At 41.5% G+C, this 23,580-nt stretch overlaps 1 protein-coding gene across 1 annotated transcript in view; it reads right to left on the bottom strand.

Moving 5' to 3' along the window:
* The window catches only part of LOC106582440 (glypican-6), a 160,588-nt gene that overhangs the window by 22,245 nt on the left and 114,763 nt on the right, over positions 1–23,580 (bottom strand). The window contains exons 5-6 of the mRNA XM_014165554.2: positions 15,540–15,670; positions 14,233–14,379 (exon numbers count right to left, since the gene is read on the bottom strand). Of these exons, the coding sequence (XP_014021029.1) occupies positions 14,233–14,379; positions 15,540–15,670 (278 nt within the window). The remainder of the gene's footprint in view (positions 1–14,232; positions 14,380–15,539; positions 15,671–23,580) is intronic.

Here is a 23,580-nt window from a genome sequence, read left to right as displayed (position 1 = left end):
CCTGCATACAAATCACTGTAGACTTAATTTGCCAGCCTACAGTCTAACTTATGGTGGTAATAATGTCCAGGATATTTGATAAAGAATATATCATAACAGTCATCAAGAGAGTACTGTTACTGTTCAGAGTTTCTGTATTTTACTAGCTAATCTCATTGTGCGGTCTTTTCAGGTAAAAAAAACAAAAACAGGACTACCCTATCAAAGAGCCTGGGCTTGTCTCTCTGCTTCTGAACTAATATGTACATTCTGTTTAATGCATCATGCCATCTATAATCCATCGCTCTTCAAAGCACAGAGCGGTCCTTTAAGCCAATGACAGAATATTTAGAATACCTCCAGAGTACGCGTGCCTGCTGATTGCACCGACATGCAGGGATGGCCACAGAACCTGACAAACAGGGCAAAACTTAATTGGGAAAAGTGAAAGTGTTTCAGGATTGCTGGGTATCGAGGCTTTCTGAATTTCAAACGACATTTCAGGTATCACTTGTTTGTATTCATATAGTGAAATGCATACCGTTGCCACCAAGCTTTTCACATAAAGGTCATGGAAAATAAGAAAAGTGTTACGGTTTGGACAGAATAATGTGTGAAAACATTGAAGATGAAACATGAAATTAAACAGAGAAGATCAAATGCTGCAGCAGTCCATCCAGCCTTGTCTGCTGCCTACTCTCTCTCCCTGTCCTGAGTCATACATCTCTCTCTCTCTACAATTCTCTCTTCCACTCCCTCTCCCTGCAGCTGTCTGCAGGCAGATTACCAGTGGGAAACCAGCAGGTCTAACTAATGGATGTAAACAGCAGTACTGGGGATTAATCCAGCTGTAAACATGATTAAAAAGGAAGCTGTAATGTGCTAATGTTGGTTGTAAATAACACACACACTACCTGTCATCCAGGGACATGACTTTACTTTTAAACTCTGATCAACTAAAGTGCCTTCAAATTCAAAGCAGTATGTTCCAAATCTATTTTCTCATTGTGGGAAATAATTGGGCGGACAGAATATTTACAGATGATTATCACTACCTATGCTACAACAGTAAAAAAAAAAAAATAAACCTAGAATATCTGTGTGTATTGATAAAATGACACCTGGCATATCACTTGTCTGTCACCTCTGTTGGTGGTGTTCAGATGCCCTTGCCTCCAGATCAAAATCTGACGTGTCACCAGCTCTGAAGCCAAAGTCCCCCTCCTCCTCTGGCTGCTCTACAATGCTGCCAGGCCTCATAACCAACCTCTAAACTGTCTACTGGATGAAGAAAGACCAAGGTGACTAAACTACATGTCAAAATGTCAATATCCACTGGCTGTCAGACTGCTGAGGTCAGATGTATTAAAAGGGTTCATGCCCTCACTTGATTCAGCGCTGCGGTAATTAAACATTTTCGTTCCAATCTTTATTAAGGCAACGTGTCAATAACCCTTAGTGTCTTTAATGTCACTTACAAAGTCCACTTTGATGATAAATCAGCTGTTAATTATGGGTTTTCTAAATGAATAACAAAGGATGTCATCAACTGCTGTGTATAAAAGCTATCGTTCAGTCACAACACTGCTAGTAAATGAGTCTAATCATAGCCTGTACAGAAGGTCTGGCCGCAGAAACAACAAGGGGCAGAGAACTCCATGATCAAATTATTTTCCATGGCAACAGTCGCTACTGTCTGCATTTAAATAGGTTTTCATTTGATTTAAATGCTGTATTCTAGCTGCATCTCAATTACAGTACAGAGCTGTATTCTAGCTGCATCTCAATTACAGTACAGAGCTTTATTCTAGCTGCATCTCAATTACAGTACAGAGCCGTATTCTAGCTGCATCTCAATTACAGTACAGAGCCGTATTCTAGCTGCATCTCAATTACAGTACAGAGCTTTATTCTAGCTGCATCTCAATTACAGTACAGAGCCGTATTCTAGCTGCATCTCAATTACAGTACAGAGCCGTATTCTAGCTGTATCTCAGTTACAGTACAGAGCTGTATTCTAGCTGCATCTCAATTACAGTACAGAGCCGTATTCTAGCTGCATCTCAATTACAGTACAGAGCTGTATTCTAGCTGCATCTCAATTACAGTACAGAGCTGTATACTAGCTGCATCTCAATTACAGTACAGAGCTGTATACTAGCTGCATCTCAATTACAGTACAGAGCTGTATACTAGCTGCATCTCAGTTACAGTACAGAGCTGTATTCTAGCAGGATCTCAATTACAGTACAGAGCTGTATTCTAGCTGCATCTCAATTACAGTACAGAGCTGTATACTAGCTGCATCTCAATTACAGTACAGAGCTGTATACTAGCTGCATCTCAATTACAGTACAGAGCTGTATTCTAGCAGCATCTAAATTACAGTACAGAGCTTTATTCTAGCTGCATCTCAATTACAGTACAGAGCTGTATTCTAGCTGCATCTCAATTACAGTACAGAGCCGTATTCTAGCTGTATCTCAGTTACAGTACAGAGCTGTATACTAGCAGCATCTCAATTACAGTACAGAGATGACAGAGTCTGCTCTCTGCACCATACTCCTGCTATACACATAGTGTCTGACTATGACCAACACTGAGGTGGAATGGATGCCCCCCTGATACACATATCTCTGTCCACAGCAAAATGAATATTTCAGCTTGCTCATCAGACCCTACGCTACTGCATTGGGCAACACTGCTGGTTCTAGATATCAGTAGAGACTGATTCAGGCCTGGGATAAGGGCTGAATTAGACAGCCCTGCCCTTTGACAAGGTTGGTCAAATATATATTACAGTACCTGTTACATTACTGTATTCAACAAAAGTGAAATCTAAGCAATCTTAAAAAACAATACCTATGCTTTTGAAGACTGCAGATGTCCTTGTCCCCTGTTCCCTAGTCATTCTCCATTCTTCGGCTCCAGTGTGGAGAATGGTGGCGGTGCTGTGAGGCCCTGTGGGTGTGTGTCCCTCGACACGGCTATTTAATCACTGGTGTCTATCACCTCATAAACCCTTCCTCCTGGGCCTGGGTATCCTCATAAACAGCACAGCTTCTCAACCACGACACACCATCTGTCCCCAAACCCACTCTGCATATTAAAAATCTAGAACAAAAATAATATTGTCCCCCCCCAAAAATACACATAATGAGTAAATGACCTCTGTGATTGTGTTTTGAATAAGACGTTCGACAATAAGACATTGTGTGTGTGTGTGTGTGTGTGTGTGTGTGTGTGTGTGTGTGTGTGTGTGTGTGTGTGTGTGTGTGTGTGTCCTTGAAGGAGAACTGCTGTATCTGACAGACGACAGGGTTCACCGCTTAGAGCAGGCAGTGGATGTGTGGGCTCATTTCACCCTAATCAATAACAATCAACAGAGGGCAAATACAAACATGTTTCCCCTCTCTGACCCCTAAAATAGAACAAACAGCTGTTTATGCTTCCAGGTTAAGCACAGACAGGATGGATACACCTGAACAGTTCTTCCTTCCGACTCGGGTCAGGAAATGACACGGTCACTCTTTACAGTAACTTCAAAAGGGTTGTTTGTATCATAAAACTATAGCCTACTGCAGTACACTCACTTGCAAGAAACAAAATTAAACTTCCAAAACACAAAAAGCCTGATGCCATTGGCAAACGGCCATCCATTATTGTAAAGACTAAAGAGAATATCTTGGTGAGTAATATCATAGCTGTATTTCGGGAAACAATAGGGAGAAAGTTAGCTGTCAACCGCAGCATTCTGAACTTGTCGCATTGTATCAGCAGTACTCTGAAAATGGATTTGAATAAAGCGCTTCAATCAATGCCAAACTGTGGCGAATTTGTGGTACTCTGGTATACTGTATTTCAATGGCTACAAGATAAAAGCATTTGGAAGCCATTGACTATTTATCCATGCTGCAACAGGTGGAGGCCTATCATCCTGCAGCTCCAGCCCTCTAGCTTCTGCCACACCCCCACATTTCAGTCTCAGCAGCCCAAGTCCTACCGCCGGCTCCAGCCATAACCCCAGCTGCCCTATGTCCGAGTAGCCCCAGCCCTATGCAGCCTCAGCCCTATGCAGCCCCAGCCACCCAGCCTCAGTTCCCTAGAGTCCTGATTACGTCTCTGCATTAAATCTGCCCCGAGCGGAAGGCTATGATTTAACACAGAGATCCCAGCATGGCGGTGGTGTGTCCTGCCTGTGTATCATTCCAATGCCCAAGACTGATGGCACCATACGTCTGTGACAGCCCTGTCTTTGTTATTACAATGCTTCCCGGCAGCAGCACATACTTGACGTGAGGCGAGAGTCTTATTGTCATTCAAATGGCCCTATTATTTTCAGGTTGATTTGATTTAACTTTGGAACAGTGGGAGAAATGAAGCAGGATCTTTCTCAGTGTTACAGTTGAGAAGATAAAACGGAGACAAGCAAGGCTACAGAACAATGGAAATGAAAACGTGTTACCACTCACAAGGTCTCCACATACTGTATATCAACTGTTGGGAATGTGCAAGCCTTCCGTTTAGTCAAAGGGATAGCACCCGTAGAGCGATGATGAAACAACAACTCATATCTACAAAATAACGGTGAGCGACTTTGACCATGATCCAGTGCCTCTTCAATTACAGTACAATAAATAAACAGTACAGTTATGACTGGTGTCATGTGTTATTTATGGTGACAATAAACTGCTGTTTTGATTCCATTTCCAAATATATATTGAATTGTAGCGTTTATTTCTAAAATACCTTGAGATGTCGTTTTTACTCTCTCTACTATTCAACACGTCAGTATACTTGCATGAAATAAATCCTTTAAACATCATTTCATGTTGCTGTGTTTCCATCTTGTTACTTCTCTAGATCCTGAAATAGCTGTGATAGTGCTGTTTCAGGGGACACATAATTACCTGTTAATGGGTTCTCTCTCAGAGAGATCATTTGCTCAAGTTCCATCAAAGACAAATCAGTCTTCTCTCTCTGAGGGATAATTTGTTCAAGTGCCATCACAGACAAATCAGGCTGCTTCTTTCTCATCTCTAAACCTTCACGGATAGATAATAACGCTGAGAGGACAGGACAAGACCAAATATATACTGCTTGAAGAAACCAATGCTTTACAAGGAAGAGTAAGTGTGTTAAAGTGTACCATGTTCAACTAATGAAAGAAATACAGTATGTTTATGCTCTGAAAATATAGCACCAAACCTGCTGTATTAACATACAGTATGTCACTGTCCACTCTATGTGTACAGTACCCACGTTGTTCCTCCCTCTTGCTTGCAGGTTCCAATGGGAGTGTATTAAAAGGAGGTGAACAGGATCCAACAACCAAGTGACTTCTTTCAATTAGTTGCTGTTATCGCAGCTATTTTACCCACAGTCAAATTGACCCAGTATTCAGAGTAGCCCCATTTTACATATCTTGCTGAATACCCCGGGCTCAGTCCCTCAGCGACTAGGCAGTTAGGCAATACACTTTATCATGGTGCACTCCATTTATCAAACAGGGATCCCTTGGGGGAGGCAAAATGACAGAATATTGATGAAATGGTTGTAAGTTTGTGGTAGAGATTTGCCCTAGGCTAGGACTGGAGAAGTAGTTAAGCGAGAGGAGATGATTAAAGGGAAACTCAGAGCAATCACGGGCCGTCCCTCCCCCGGCTGGGCCGTCCCTCCCCCGGCAACACCATTAGTTAAGATGAAGGAATGATCCATAGACAGAGATCCGGCTAACAGGAGACCAGCAGGAACTTGATGTGAAGACGCCAGAAATGATTCATGCCAAATCCCTGGATGATTATAGCACTGTTCCGCCAAGTATGACATTAAATATCTGCGTACTAATAGCCATATTTATTTTTGAAATTACATGCAGTTAGTTTCAAGCTATGTGCAGAGGTTATTGGTACTGCCCTATTCAGGGGCTCCCGAGTGGCACAGCGGTCTAAGGCTCTGCATCGCAGTGCTAGAGGCGTCACTACAGACCCTGGTTCGATTCCAGGTTGTATCACAACCGGCCGTGATTGGGAGTCCCATAGGGCTGCGCACAATTGACCCAGAGTTGTCCGGGTCAGTGTTTGGCTGGGGTAGGCCAACTGGTGTTTGTGGTAGGTAGGTAGGTGGGTGGGTGGTTGTGGTTGTGGTTGTGGTAGGTGGTTTGGTGGTGGTGGTGGTGGTGTGTGTATGTGCGTCTGGCGATGGGAGGGAATGTGTTATTTGGTAACTCTCCTATGAGAACATAACTGTTCACATCTCCAAGCAGACTGGCATCCTGACATGGTTGTGAAGCTCTGGCTGTTCAACTGTTCACATCTCCAAGCAGACTGGCATCCTGACATGGTTGTGGAGCCCTGGCTCCACACACAAACATGGTGATAGAACCACGGCGATAAAACCACACTGATAGAACCACGGCGATAAAACCACACTGATAGTACCACGCTGATAAATCCATAATGATAGAACCATGCTGACTGAAACATTTGCTAACTAGTCACCTGTTTGTTCATCCTCATTTCCCTGGAAACGGCCTGGCAAATTATTTAGCATACAAGTGGCTCTAGTGGCCTTGAAGAAAACACTAAACCACTAGTGTCAAACCCATTGTGATTCGCAATATCCTGAATGTAGTCTCGGGTGGTTATCCAAGATTGCTGGTATTTGTCAGGCTACCATTTTTCAACCATTACATTTGTATGCTTGAGTACCGCCCTCCGTTCAGAGATTCCTAAATACACTGTCAAATAATAGGACTATCCATTTTTACACTGTTTATTTTCATGTGGTTTCGGGAAAACTAACAATTATGTTAGAATCTGTGGAATCTACATAATAGCATGGCTTAGGCTAGAATGGACAAATACAACCACTGGATATGTGGACTGGCCAACTTAGTTCCACTAAGCCGTATCCAAAACAAGAATGTTTCAGTGTCTTTAAGTGATTCTGGACTGAAGATGGTTTATGTATGGGTCAAGTCTTTGGAGAAGGAGAGGATGAAGGCTTCCTGGCAGTGGTATAACCCAGGCCACCACACTGGCATTTCACATGTGTTCCAATGCGTATTGGCTGCAAATAACACAGGATATGTATAGTTGTTTCAAATGAATGAGAGACTTAATTCTATGAGTTCCAATTCTACAAGAGACCTAAATCTACTATGCTCCAGAGAGAAATTGGTAAATATAAGTAATAAAATATTACAGGTAGCATATAAAACACTAAGAAGGAGCAAAACTTCAGCTCAGAGGGCAGAATATAAGATTCAGCTGCATCAGACTGTTGTTGTGTTCCAAGATGATGCTCATCTAGCTAATGAAGATAGACTGTAGTGTGGTATCTATGACACTGATCTGAAGCTATCCAATTTCCTTTACTGCACATGAGGCGCCACATCCATGCACAGCTAGAGGACTTTAGTCTCCCAAAAAGCAATCAATGAGTCAGGCACAATTAATTTACATCCACATAAATGAACTGGGGATGGCGAGCACACAGATTTGCAAGAACATGGAAATGGACATCACCCTATCGAGTTATAGAAATCTGAAGCCAAGAGTATAATTGCACAGAAATAATTTAACAGGGTTTATCAACCTGTTGCGACATCCACATTCAGTTGTGCACCAAATTATGCAGAGACTGGAGCAATATCTAAATCAAAAATGTTTTACGTGCATACATTTCTAACTAAATGGTTGTAAATAGCAACAAAACATTATTTTATAATTCAATCATATAACTTTTTTGCTTCCTGCTTTTTCCTGTGATTGAAAAATTATCTTGGAATACATTTCCCACCAAATCCTGATAAATCAAGTAAACAGGTTGCGTATCCATGCAGTAAACAGGCTGCGTATTCATGCAGTAAACAGGCTGCGTATCTATGCAGTAAACAGGCTGCGTATTCATGCAGTAAACAGGCTGCGTATTCATGCAGTAAACAGTTTGCGTATCTATGCAGTAAACAGGCTGCGTATTCATGCAATAAACAGGTTGTGTATCCATGCAGTCCAGACAAGAACGCGGCAGGAGAAGACACTGAATAAAACTAGACCTTAACTTATACTAAATGGTACAATAAAGGCCTGCCCTATCATCAAATATCAGCCATTAAAGGTCCTCTCAGCCTGACACTCTGTAGTGTCTTCATCTCCCTTTGGACGTTCAAAATATCCATTCCTCTCTCAGGACTGTGACGGCGGATGGTGACAGGATGTCAGGCAATTAAGCAGTCATTACTCATGGAGCTGGAGCCTGGAGGTATGTTGGCTCCTCAGGGCTCCCACGTAAACACCGCAACGCAGCCAGACGACGACACACAGACAGAGACACTTCCTAAGTCCCAGCCATCCCAGGCTCGGCTCCCATCTCTTGGTTAGCTAATGCAGCGATGAAGTCAGACACTAACTCTGAATCAAAGGACACCTTAGCTTTTCATACATGCGATATCACCGGGAGTGTAAATGATAATGATATTAGAGAAGTTAAAGGAGGACGGTGAGTGGTGTAAGGAAGTGAAAGAGGAGGAAATGAAAGAGGCCTCCCACAGTGAACCCAGACAGCTCTGATGATGAATAAACAGACAGGAGCAGTGATAACTGCTGCATTTGTGGGAGACTGCAGCTACAGTAGGAGAGGCCACAGGATCCTGGTTAATAACTGGCTGCTACCTGGCAGCTGGAGGTGGGCTGCTACCTGGCAGCTGGAGGTGGGCTGCAACCTGGCAGCTGGAGGTGGGCTGCTACCTGGCAGCTGGAGGTGGGCTGGTACCTGGCAGCTGGAGGTGGGCTGCTACCTGGCAGCTGGAGGTAGGCTGCTTCTGGATGAGCAGACACCCCCACAACCCCAAGCCTAATCCAAACTGCAGCAACCTACAGTATTGCCTCCTCTATCACATTTATCATGCCCACTTCTGGATTCATATTTTTGTTGTCTGGTCATTAATTGTTAAAGCTAACCCTTTACTGAAGTGGGCTAAATATGGATAACACAGAGTGTTTCTTGGTAGTCTTAAACAAATCTACTTTGAAACAAAAGTATACACCTCACACACATGGTTATGGGCTTAAAAAAGAAGACACCTGTACCATGTCAGATATAGAGTTGAAATGTATTACATTTTGACTTTGCAGCCCAAGATTATACTTTATATACATCACAGAAGACTGAACTATAACAAAACTGTTTGACAGAGAGACACCGGATTTTCGGCATATTCTTTTTTTGTAATGTTCATACATTTTGAAATTATGAAAAAATATGAATAACATTCCACCGATGAGGCCACTAGGTAATTTGACTACAGGAAAGGGCTACAGAATGATGAAGTTACAGTACCATGTGTCTGCACTATATCCTTAAGCATTTTTACACTGCTTTAATACCCCCTATAACTCATACATCAATGAAAATACATTCTGACATACAAAATGCATATTCTATTCAGAAATAGATTTTTCAGCAGAAATTCATTTCTCTGTGGGCAGTGTGATTATTTTAAGACAATGTCCAGCTTCACATTTCATGCTAATGACGGGCTTTGCATAAAGAAAAGCATACCAGTGTGTCTGTTTAACATTCTGGCTCTCGCCAACACCACAACAGCTCCTTGCATTATTATTGCATGAACTCTATGGCATCATGAAACTGAGAGGACGGCTGACTGTGGAAAGCTACAGTACTGTAGTAACTCAAACTTTTTATGGAGCCAGGAAGTTCTATGAACCAACCAGCACAGCAGAGAACTTGACATGCCATGACTACAGTGCACATGGATGCTCATAACGCATACCCTCATCAGGTGTCCTTGTCTAGCCGTCACATGTCCATAATCAGCCTCTGTCACTCACCTCAACATCTAAAGGGAATCTCCAAGCTGGCTAATTGCCCAGTTATTCATGAGGCAGTCTGGAGGCCTCATTTCACTCTGTCTGCCATTTGAGCAGCCACCCAGATGACGATGATGACGACTGCCACCGGCGCCACCCCCGGTGGTACACCTGACAACTATCTACAGCACCGGGCCTGGTGGTACACCTGATTATTATCTACAGCACCGGTCCTGGTGGTACACCTGACTACTATCTACAGCACCGGTCCTGGTGATACACCTGACTACTATCTACAGCACCGGTCCTGGTGGTACACCTGACAACTATCTACAGCACCGGTCCTGGTGGTACACCTGACAACTATCTACAGCACCGGTCCTGGTGGTACACCTGACAACTATCTACAGCACCGGTCCTGGTGATACACCTGACTACTATCTACAGCACCGGTCCTGGTGATACACCTGACTACTATCTACAGCACCGGTCCTGGTGGTACACCTGATTACCGTCTACAGCACCGGTCCTGGTGGTACACCTGATTACCATCTACAGTACCGGTCCTGGTGGTACACCTGACTACTATCTACAGCACCGGTCCTGGTGGTACACCTGACTTCTAATACAATGTTTAACAGCCAATGTTGTTACAGAACACCATAAAACACAGAGGCCATGACTAAGGTCTCAACAGCTCCAAAAACACAATGCTTTGTAATCAAACACAGACCACTCTGCAGTAACATAAAAAATGTTATTTAAAAGAGTACTCTTATGGGAGTAGCTTCTGAGACAGTGGCTGAGATGGAATATATATATATATAAGGTATACCGTTGGAGCGTTGGATGTCACTGTGCTTGTTTACAACAGTAGTGGCCAGGCAATACACAACCCTATCTCGTCTGTACAGATGTCGGAACTTAATTTGATCCATTGCGTCGCAGGAGGAAAATAAGATTCCTGCAGCAGGAGAATCTCAATGAATATTTAAAATCACTATAGCAGCATGAGCAACTAGAAATTCACTGAACAACTATCCCAAAATGGAAATATCTGACATGAAGTAAACAAGTAACCAAATCGATCTCCTCAGTACATGTTAATGAAGTCGACACAGATCAGAATAATTATCCTACGGTATAGGGTCCTCCTCTCACATATTGCTTGGTCTGCTGCTCCATCGGTGTGGACATGACAGGTAAGCTTGTATGCATGACATCCCACAGGCTACAATTTTTTGAGATAACCTATTTTACTGACTTTTTAAGAATGATTTATAGCCAGTGGTGTTTCACTGTGAAGATAATGTATGTACATTTATTATTAAATGACACCAATATTCAAAATAAAATGTATTTTTATATTTTATATTTGTTGATAACTAATATTGAAAAGTGATGAACCAGGAACTTGTGGAGACATCAACACTTTGGAATAAATGCTAACATTTGTATCGTTTTTCCTATATCTGTGCATTAGTCCTTAAAACACAATCCATTGTACAAATAAGTAATTCCCAAGTGAGGGACATGTCAAGGAGATTAACCTCCAACATTCATAAGTTTATTCAGTACATGAGGGCAAATTTAATCATGACAGCCACAGGCAGGATAGGAGTTTACAGGTTTTAGTTCCAGCCCTTCAATGCAATCACCTGTGACAGAAATCAAGTCTGTATTCAAGAATGAGCTTCATAAGTTACAATGTCCTGACAAACCTGCATGATAAACAATAACATGGGTAAATCTATTTCTATCTAACATTGTGGTGTTAGATAGAACTATGGTGATTATCCTTGTGGCTGGGAGGTTCACAACAAGGTATTTACATCTGCAGGGTGTCGGGGTGGGATGTCCTTCAACCTGGAACATGCAGAGATAAGGGGGAGAAATGAACCACACTGCTCAAACTTCTATGCTGGTTCAAGTTGCTGAAGCCACAACTACCTTTATTAATGTGCAATCATTTTTATTACAGTTTTGCATATTTTTAGGCTCGGTCAAGTTGTTTACAATAAGTGTAGAATAACTTAGGCTCTAATTTGGATTAGTAACACAATAGGGGAATGAAAAGTGGCAAGAGAAAGTTAGCTAACGTTACATAAGCAACGTTAAACAGACACTGCTTACAGCTAGCTAGCAAAACATGCTCATCCTCAGAATGCATTAATTACCTGGCTAGCAAGCCTTGATTGAACAGAGCACAGCTGGCAAAATGTCCTATGTTATTCATCAGATGTTGTTAAAATGTCTTACCTCCAAAACGAGTTGGGCAGGACCGTTTTCTCCTGCCAAGCCAATGCAATGGAGTGAAACGTGATCAGGTTCCCAACTTTAGTCCATCCTCGGCGAAGGATACATGGGATTGGCCAATTTTGACGTCCCGCTGAGAAATTCTGCCTCAAAAGGCAGCATCCTTATTATCGCCAGCTGATGTCTCGTTAAACTTAAACCATCAATACATGCTAAATCCATCCGCACCGCTAATGTCAATTACAACCATTACTGGTCACCTCATTACCGCTCCCTAAAATATTATGTCGGTGTCCTGCTTGCAACCAAAGTCTTTCAAGATATGTTCGCCCTCTGGTTGGTATTGTCATCGCAACGACATAGTAATTTTGAACAGACTAAGGGCGATTTATCTATACTAAACAAAAATATAAATATAATAAACACTTTCAACGATTTTATTCAAAAGTGTCTGGTATGGTCATTTCTTATCAATATCAGGGGTAAAATAACCCTGGAATGTCCATATTTGAAACTACATCAAGTCAATCAGGGGGTTGAGTTATTTGTGCCAGAAGAGCGTGGGCCAGAATCAAACCCACGCTGACGAGGTAGGCCTATATGTGCGTCCTAACCACTAGACCACCCCAGGCCAAGAATGAACTCAATTTTGACAGTTCATCTGTAACCTTTGGATACACTAGACACGTGTATGTCGTAGCCTAGTGGAGACCAATATCTAGCTTGTTTTATTCAGCTATATAAAACAACGGGTGTTGATGTGTAGGGCTGCGTTTAATTTTAAAAACATTTTTGACATTTATTTGAATGTTGCGGTAATAGGACCTAGGTCTATAGCGTTTGAGCGAGTGAGAGAAAACATTATTTTGATAGCAAGCCCTGATCCCAATGACTCGACTGCCCCCGCATGGAAAGAGAACTGCTCATTGTCAGCCACTCAAGGCTCATTTGAATTTCAAGATGAATCAGGAAATTTCTCAGCGACAAAAGAGTGATAAAGTTAAGATCCGATATCTGTAATTCTTATTTTTCAGTGACAATACATTAGAGAGTAGGGCATAGGAGACAATAAAATACAATAGAGTCCCAGACAAAATTATAAAAGTTAACAGTAGAATTCATAAAGCTTACACTGTGTTGCATCGCACTCCAGACAATCCTCTGGTAAGCAGCATAGAATAAGAAAGAGAAGCACTTTAATTAAATAGAGCAGGAAGAGGGAGGTACACACACAGAAATGACATCCAAATGCATTAATCCGAAGACATCAGAGTCCTTCAAAAAGAGTTAAGAGGAAGAACAAAGTTAAGGGAAATAATAATTACTATTCATTACTTAAATAGATGGAAGAAAATGTCTATTTTCTTATAATGGTATTCTGGCTTTAGCATGAAGTCATGCAGAACATCATTTTCTCAATCCAGTTATTATTTTCCTGTGTTACAAAATAGAGTTGACTTTCAATTGAGTCCATAATTGAAATACCGAATGAAAGGAAGGTCTGTGCGTAAGTTGAATATTGTTCAACTTGCAGCTACAAATGTTATTCATCAAACAGACACATATTGAATAGATACCTTTGAATCTATTGAAAATGTGTTTAAGAGCTTGAGGATTATTGAGAAAAACACATTTAACGTCAAGGTTTTTGTTCTCCTACAAAAACAGCACTGCATGATAGAGACAGACTTTTCAAATCGGTCAATTTGACAAGCCTTAACTCCTGGCCTTCACATTATCCTCTGCATGCAGACAATTTGACTGCAGATACATTTCTCTCACCTGAATTGGACTGTCAGCTTTATATTGAGCTCGACCCTTACCAAAACGCCAAGTTAGATGTCACTGTGATAAAAATCGGAACACGATTCAATGATTCAAAACAAAGCTAATCTGATCGAAAGTAAAGGTTTACTTTGTACAGCAAACACCTGACTCTGTCAATCTCACAAATTCTATGAATCTTTTCTTTCTTATTTGTGAGGTACACAAAGACAGGAAAAGCATGGGTTGCTGCACACTTCTCTTTGCACAGATCGATAGAGTGAGAGAGAGAGGGGCCTGAACGGAGGGCGTTTTAATCAACAGTGTCAAGACAGAAAGACAAATGATGTTTATTCTGAGGCAGTAGCTCTGTGGGCTGTGTGTCTCTGCCTCTCCTTACCAGTCTGTCCAGGCTGGTGCCAGCTGCAGTGGTGGGCCGCTCCTCTGGGCTGTAGGGCCTGAAACGGGCATTGAACACATCCGAAACGCCCCGGGTAGACCTGCCACCCATTCCTGAGGGCTTTGGCTGGCCGCAGCCTTGAAAAACCTGCAATTACACAGAGAAGGACATCCAACTGTTGGACTGCGAGAGAAGCTAGAATTACCTGGGATGTGGAAAAGATGGAAAACAAGATGTTTTGATAAGGCCTTACGGATCTTAAGGCCTTGTGGATCCAATGGCCTTGTGGATCCAATGGCCTTGTGCATCCTAAGGCCTTGTGGATCACCAACATGACAGTGCTCAAAGTCACATTTATCTAACCAGAGCTGATAGGTTTTTCAAATGGTGCATAACCAGCCTTGTAAAATATCATGGAGTTCACTTTATAAAGGATTATGGGCAATTCACCACATATACTGTACTTTAAAGATAAACAAATCTGTATCATGAGAAAGCTACTGGAGTATTTTTCTTGAACGAGAGCAAGCATTCAACATGTAGCCTTGGACGAGAGCAAGCATTCAACATGCAGCCTTGAACGAGAGCAAGCATTCAACATGCAGCCTTGAACGAGAGCAAGCATTCAACATGCAGCCTTGAACGAGAGCAAGCATTCAACATGTAGCCTTGAACGAGAGCAAGCATTCAACATGTAGCCTTGAACGAGAGCAAGCATTCAACATGTAGCCTTGAACGAGAGCAAGCATTCAACATGCAGCCTTGAACGAGAGCAAGCATTCAACATGTAGCGTTGAACGAGAGCAAGCATTCAACATGTAGCGTTGAATGAGAGCAAGCATTCAACATGTAGCCTTGAACGAGAGCAAGCATTCAACATGTAGCCTTGAACGAGAGCAAGTATTCAAGACTGTGTAGGCTGAAAAATCTCCTCACAACCACTTCAGTTTATTCTTGCAATGACTACAATTTTGTGGGCAAAGTAAAATGCCGTAAAAGACAGGAAACACGTTAACTTCTGTTAGTTGAACTAAGATTATCTAACCAATGGGAAACATGTAATTCAAATACAAAGACCTAAAATTGGATATAATGAGAATGGTTTGCAATATTCACCTAAATCACGATTCAGTTGGTTTTCAAATATAAACTGTACCTGACAGAATACAGCTGTGCCCTACTGTCCTTACAGACTTAATGTGGGAGTACAGGACAAGAAACGCCATACACTTCTCATTTGTGTTTTATTGGACTCTAGACACTTTATTTGCTTCCGGGAATCAGTTTGATTAATTTGGTTGACATACCTTGTAGGAGAGCTGGACGCTGTTATCTTGCATATTCATGATGGCCTCTGAAATCTTCACATCAATGGGCTCCATGACAGACTCAATGTTGAAGGGTCCCTCCAGCCTCTGTGCCACCAGCAACATGGCATCTGTCACGAAATAAAGAAAAGAGAAATTTAGCCACAATGTCTTCCAAAAGCTTTGCTTGAGTTTGAGGATGTATGGGTGTCCAGAGAAAGCAGAGTATCCCCATTTGCATTCAATGCTTTACCATGCTATCAATATGTAAATTCATGTATCTCTTCAGCAAAATGTACAGTGCCGTCAGAAAATATTCATACCCCTTAACGTATTCCACATTTTGTTAAATATATTGTTTGTTCTCACTCACCTACAGAATACCCCATAATGACAAAGTGAAAACATGTTTTTCAAAATGTTTGCAAATGTATTTATAATGAAATACAGAAATATCTAATTTCCATGCCAAGAGTGTGCAAAGAATTTGAAAAATCTAAAATCAAAAATATATTTTGATTTGTTTAACACTTTTTTTGTTAGTACATGATTCCATACGTGTTATTTCATAGTTTTGATGTCTTCACTATTATTCTACAATGTGGAACATAGTAAAAATTAAGAAACACCCCAAACTTTTGACTGGTACTGTAAGTATTCATACCCGAGTCAATACATGTTCGAATCACCTTTAGCAGTGATTACAGCAGTGAGTCTCTCTTGCTCTCTCTAAGAGCTTTACAATATTTGGATTGTACAATATTTGCACATTATTCTTAAAAAAATTATTCAAGCTCTGTCAAGTTGGTTGTTGATCATTGCTAAACAGCTATTTTCAGGTCTTGCCATAGATTGTCAAGCAAATTTAAGTCAAAACTGTAACTAGGCCACTCAGGAACGTTCAATGTTGTCTTGGTAAGCAACTCCAGTGTATATTTGGCTTTGTGTTTTAGGTTATTGTCCTGCTGAAAGATGAATTTTCTTCCCAGTGTCTGTTGGAAAGCAGACTGAACCAGGTTTTCTTCTAGGATATTTACTTTTTTTCCTAAAAAGACGACCTAGTCTTTGCCAATGACAAGCATACCCATAACATGATACAGCCATCACCATGCTTGAAAATATGAAGAGTGGTACTCAGTGATGTGTTTGCCCCAAACATAACGCTTTGTATTCAGAACATAAAATGTTTCTTTAGTGCCTTATTGCAAACAGGATGCAAGTTTTGGAATAGTTTTATTCTGTACAAACTTCCTTCTTTTCACTCTGTCATTTAGGTTAGTATTGTGGAGTAACTATGATGTTGTTTTCTTCTATCACAGCCATTAAAGGGATACCTCAGGATTTTGGCAATGAAGTACTTCCCAAGAGTCAGATGAACTTGTGGATACCAATTTTATGTCTCTGTGGTAGTTTCACGAGCCAATGCTAACTAACATTAGCACAATGACTGGAAGTCTTTGGGTATCCAAAGTGTACTAATAGACTTGCAGTCGTTGCACTAATGCTAGTTAGCAATTGAGCTAACTAGCGTGAGCTAACTAGCGCTAGTTAGCAACTTCCTTCAAACTGCAAGCAAAGACATAAAAATGGTATCCACAAGTTCATCTGACTCTGGGAGAGTAGATAAAGGGCCTCATTGCCAAAATCCCAAAGTATCCCTTTAAACTTTAACCGTTTTAAAATCCCCATTGGCCTCATGGTGTAATCCCTGAGCGGTTTCCTTCCTCTCCGGTAACTGAGTTAGACAAGGCGCCTGTATTTTTATGGTGACTGGGTGTATTGATACACCATCCAAAGTATAATTAATAACTTCATCATGCTCAAAGGGATATTCAATGTCTGCTTTTTGGATTTTTACCCATCTACCAATAGGTTCCCTTCTTTGCGAGACATTGGAAAACCTCCCTGGTCTTTGTGGTTGAATCTGTGTTTGAAATTCGCTGCTTGACTGAGGGACCTTACAAATAATTGTATGTGTGGGGTACATAGATTAGGTAGTCATTCAAAAATCTTGTTAAACACTACTTATTATGTGACTTGTTAAGCCAATGTTGAATACTTTCTGAAGGCAGTATACAGAATATGGTATATACACTGAAAAATATAAATGCAAAATAGAACAATTTAAAATATTTTACTGAGTTATGGTTCATATAAGGAAATCAATCAATTTAAATAAATAAATTAGGCACTAATCTATTGATTTCACGTGAATGGGAATACAGATATGCGTCTGCTGATCACATATACCTTAAAAAAAAGGTAGGGGTGTGAATCAGAAAACCAGTCAGTATCTGGTGTGACCACTATTTGCCTCATGCAAATGAAATAGAGTTGATTAATCTGTTGATTGTGGAATGTTGTCCCACTCCTCTTCAATGTCTGTGAGAAGTTTCTGGATATTGGTGGGAACTGGAACACGCTGTCATACACATCGATCCAGAACATCCAAAACTTGCTCAATGGGTGACATGTCTGGTGAATATGCAGGCCATGGAAGAACTGGAACATTTTTAGCTTCCAGGAATTGTGTACAGATCCTTGTGACATGGGTCCGTGGATTATCCTTCCGAAACATGACGTGATGGCAGCGGACGAATGGGCCTCAGGATCTCGTCAAAGTGTCTCTGTGCATTCAAATTTCCATTGATAAAATACAATTGTGTTCATTGTCCATAGCTTATTCCTGCCCGTACCATAACCCCACTGCCACCATGGGACACTCTGTTCACAACGTTGACATGAGCAAACCACTCACCCACACAAAGCCATACACGAGGTCTGCGGATGTGAAGCCGTTTGGACGTACTGCCAAATACTTTAAAACAATGTTGGAGGCAGTGTATGGCAGAGACATGAACATTCAATACTCTGGCAACAGCTTTGGTAGACCTTCCTGCAGTCAGCATGCCAATTTCACACTCCCTCAAAACTTGAGACATCTGTGGCATTGTGTTGTCTGCCAAAACTGCACATATTGGAGTGGCCTTTTATTGTCCCCAGCACTAGGTGCACCTATGTAATGATCATGATGTTTAATCAGCTTCTTGATATGCTACACCTGTCAGGTGGATGGATTATCTTGGCAAAAGAGAAATGCTTTCTTACAGGTAAAAAAAATTGGGATCTTTTATTTCAGCTCATGAAACATGGGACCAAAATTTTACGTTGCATTAATATTTTTGTTCAGCATATTTATGCAACACGCAAAACACTTGGTATTTGTCAATATTCATCTGTCATACTTGACAATAGTGTCTCATCACAACAAATTGTTATGTGGGCTTGACACATTAAATGAATTACCGCATCTCATTGCAGCAACACATAATTATGTAGCATGAGTAAAATTCTGGGAGTAAAATTCAATTTCTATGTAGATTAACTCAATAGAGTCAATATAATTTAGGTACACAAAATAAAACGAACAGCGCTGATGAGTCATTGTTTTAATAGAATTTCTCAAAGCGAAGCACTTTGAGGTCTTATTTACATCCGCCCCGGGCACGGACACTATAAAGTCACTGAGGTCTTACTTACAGACGTGGCTAAAAGTTTTGAGAATGACACAAATATTAATTTTCACAAACTTTGCTGCTTCAGTGTCTTTAGAAATTTTGTCAGATGTTACTATGGAATACTGAAGTATAATTACAAGCATTTCATAAGTGTCAAAGGCTTTTATTGACAATTACATGAAGTTGATGCAAAGAGTCTATATTTGCAGTGTTGACCCTTCTTTTTCAAGACCTCTGCAATCCACCCTGGCATGCTGTCAATTAACCTCTGGGCCACATCCTGACTGATGGCAGCCCATTCTTGCATAATCAATGCTTTTATTTTGTCAGAATTTGTGGGGTTTTGTTTGTCCACCCGCCTCTTGAGGATTGACCACAAGTTCTCAATGGGATTAAGGTCTGGGGAGTTTCCTGGCCAGGGACCCAAAATATCGATGTTTTGTTCCCCGAGCCACTTAGTTATCACTTTTGCCTTATGGCAAGGTGCTCCATCATGCTGGAAAAGGCATTGTTCGTCACCAAACTGTTCCTGGATGTTTGGGAGAAGTTGCTCTCGGAGGATGTGAAGGTACCATTCTTTATTTATGGCTGTGTACTTAGGCACAATTGTGAGTGAGCCCACTCCCTTGGCTGAGAAGAATCCCCACACATGAATGGTCCCAGGATGCTTTACTGTTGGAATGACACAGGACTGATGGTAGCGCTCACCTTGTCTTCTCCGGACAAGCTTTTTTCCGGATGCCCCAAACAATCGGAAAGGGGATTCAGAGAAAATTACTTTAACCCAGTCAGCAGTCCAATCCCTGTACCTTTTGCAGAATATCAGTCTGTCCCTGATATTTTTCCTGGAGAGAAGTGGCGTCTTTGCTGCCCTTCTTGATACCAGGCCATCCTCCAAAAGTCTTCGCCTCACTGTGCGTGCAGATGCACTCACACCTGCCTGCTGCCATTCCTGAGCAAGCTCTGTACTGGTGGTGCCCCGATACCGCAGCTGAATCAACTTTTGAAGACGGTCCTGATGCTTGCTGGACTTTCTTGGGCGACCTGAAGCCTTCTACACAACAATTGAACCGCTCTCCTTGAAGTTCTTGATGATCCGATAAATGGTTGATTTAGGTGCAATCTTACTGGCAGCAATATCCTTGCCTGTGAAGCCCTTTTTGTGCAAAGCAATGATGTCGGCGCGTGTTTCCTTGCAGGTAACCATGGTTGACAGAGGAAGAACAATGATCCCAAGCACCACCCTCCTTTTGAAGCTTCCAGTTTGTTATTCAAACTCAATCAGCATGACAGAGGGATCTCCAGCCTTGTCCTCATCAACACTCACACCTGTGTTAACGAGAGAATCACTGACATGATGTCAGCTGGTCCTTTTGTGGCAAGGCTGAAATGCAGTGGAAATGTTTTTTGGGGGATTCAGTTCATTTGCATGGCAAAGAGGGACATTGCAATTCATCTGATCACTCTTCATAACATTCTGGAGCATGTGCAAATTGCCATCATACAAACTGAGGTAGCAGACTTTGTGAAAATTAATATTTGTTTCATTTTCAAAACTTTTGGCCACAACTGTACATCCGCCCAGAGCATGGACGCTATAAAATCACTTTGAGGTCATATTTTCATCCGCCGTGGGCACGGACACTATAAGGTCACTGAGGTCTTACTTACATCCGCCGTGGGCCCGGACACTATAAGGTCACTGAGGTCTTACTTACATCTGCCGTGGGCATGGATGCTATAAGGTCACTTAATATCACTGTGTGGACTGAAACCATATGGCATCGTCTGAAATGTATAACTTCATCACAACACTGCATTTACTTACAGCACTTCAATCACTGGTCTGGAAAAAAAATTACATCATGTGATCCATGAACCAAAGAGCTGACGAAGTCCACTTCAGGAGAAATACACATCTCATTCTCTCTCTTATTAATTGTCTACTGTATAAGAAAATATTCTGCCTGTCATTGTTGTCTACAATCACTTAGCGAACCAGAGATGCCCTTTTAAATTGGAAATTGTAATTAACTTGCTAGTTAAATAAAGGTTAAATAAATATGTAAAAATATATATATGTACAGTTGAAGTTGGAAGTTTACATAGACTTAGGTTGGAGTCATTAAAACTCGTTTTTCAATCACTCCACAAATTTCTTGTTAACAAACTATAGTTTTGGCAAGTCGGTTAGGACATCTACTTGTGCATGACACAAGTCATTTTTCCAACAATCGTTAACAGACAGATTATTTCACTGATCATTCACTGTATCACAATTCCAGTGGGTCAGAAGTTTACATACACTAAGTTGACTGTGCCTTTAAACAGCTTGGAAAATTCCAGAAAATGATGTCATGGCTTCAGAAGCTTCTGATAGGCTAATTGACATCATTTGAGTCATTGGAGGTGTACCTGTGGATGTATTTCAAGGCCTACCTTCAAACTCAGTGCCTCTTTGCTTGACATCTTGGGAAAATCAAAAGAAATCAGCCAAGACCTCTGAAAAAAATGGTGGACCTCCACAAGTCTAGTTCATCCTTGGGAACAATTTCCAAAGGCCTGAAGGTACCACGTTCATCTATACAAACAATACTACACAAGTATAAACATCATGGGACCACACAGCCATCATACCGCTCAGGAAGGAGACGCGTTCTGTCTTCTAGAGATGAACGTACTTTGGTGCGAAAAGTGTGAATCAATCCCAGAACAACAGCAAAGGACCTTGTGAAGATGCTGGAGGAAACAGATATAGAAGTATCTCTATCCACAGTAAAACGAGTCCTATATTGACATAACCTGAAAGGCCGCTCAGCAAGGAAGAAGGCACTGCTCCAAAACCGCCATAAAAAAGCCAAACTACGGTTTGCAACTGCACATGGGGACAAAGGTCGTACTTTTTGGAGAAATGTTCTCTGGTCTGATGAACCAAAAATAGAACTGTTTGGCCATAATGACCATCGTTATGCCTGGAGGAGAAAAAGGGAGGCTTGCAAGCCGAAGAACACCATCCCAACCGTGAAGCACGGGTGTGGCAGCATCATGTTGTGGGGGATGCTTTGCTGCAACAGGAACTGGTGCACTTCACAAAATAGATGGCATCATGTGGAAGAAAAATTATGTGGATATATTTAAGCAACATCTCAAGACATCAGTCAGGAAGTTAAAGCTTGGTCGCAAATGGGTCTTCCAAATGGACAATGACCCCAAGCATACTTCCAAAGTTGTGGAAAATGGCTTAAGGACAACAAAGTCAAGGTATTGGAGTTGCCATCACAAAGCCCTGAGCTCATTCCTATAGAAAATGTGTGGGCAGAACTGAAAAAGTGTGTGCGAGCAAGGAGGCCTACAACCCGGACTCAGTTACACCAGCTCTGTCAGGAGGAATGGGCCAAAATTTGCCCAACTTATTGTGGGAAGCTTGTGGAAGGCTACCCGAAATGTTTGACCCAAGTTTAACAATTTAAAGGCAATGCAACCAAATACTAATTGAGTGTATGTAAACTTCTGACCCACTGGAACTGTGAAATAATCTGTCGGTAAACAATTGTTGGAAAAGTTACTTGTGTCACGCACAAAGTAGATGTCCTAACCGACTTGCCAAAAGTATAGTTTGTTAACAAGAAATTTGTGGAGTGGTTTAAAAACTAGTTTTAAGGACTCCAACCTAAGTGTATGTAAACTTCCGACTTCAACTGTACATATATATATTTTTTTTTAACAAGAGCCATGGGTTAATTGTTATTGTCATGGAGCAGAGCTACTGGAGTCTATCCTGGGGGGGATATATATTAATGGTAATGTGGGACTGAGACTGTCTGTGGAATGACAGGAGTGGAAAATCTACAGTCACAAGGGGACCTGGCCAGCTAGCAGCCCCAGAGGCAGGTTGGCATTTATAGTCATGAGTCTTGACCTGGAGAGCGGTCACTAGCTGGCACAGCCACAAAGTCTGAAAATCTGATTTTAATCCTATTCATACCTTAATCACTCTGATAACCCCTGATGCCTAACCGTAATTTAAGACCAAAAAGCACAATTTAATTTAGAGATTTAGCCAACTTTGACTTTACAGCTGGTCCATCTAGCGGAAAAGGCTCAGTTCTGCCTTCAGGGCAAGACTCATGACAATAAACATCAACCTGCACTCCAGAGGGGAACACTGAGACCTAGGTAACACTATTCTAAGGCTCCCCTATCATGGAGAACTCCTCAGCCATACCAAGTCAGAGTCCCTGTCTACAGCCAGTGGACCTCACCACACATACACTGTCAAAATTACTATTAGCAATTATCATCACTCTATCATTACCACCCTACTGAATGAAGTAATCATTTAATATAGGGATCGAAAAAAACATTGACTACTAGTAATCTGCATTAACATTGACCACTACGCTACAGATGACGCGGATGCTACGCTACAGGACTGTTTTGCTAGCACAGACTGGAATATGTTCCGTGATTCTCCCAATGGCATTGAGGAGTACATCACATTAGACACTGGCAAACACAGATGC

The sequence above is a fragment of the Salmo salar genome, chromosome ssa21, assembly GCF_905237065.1.
Source record: "Salmo salar chromosome ssa21, Ssal_v3.1, whole genome shotgun sequence".
Classification (NCBI taxonomy): Eukaryota; Metazoa; Chordata; class Actinopteri; order Salmoniformes; family Salmonidae; genus Salmo; species Salmo salar.
Note: the sequence above shows the minus strand (reverse complement) of the source record. Positions and strands in the feature narration are given on the sequence as shown.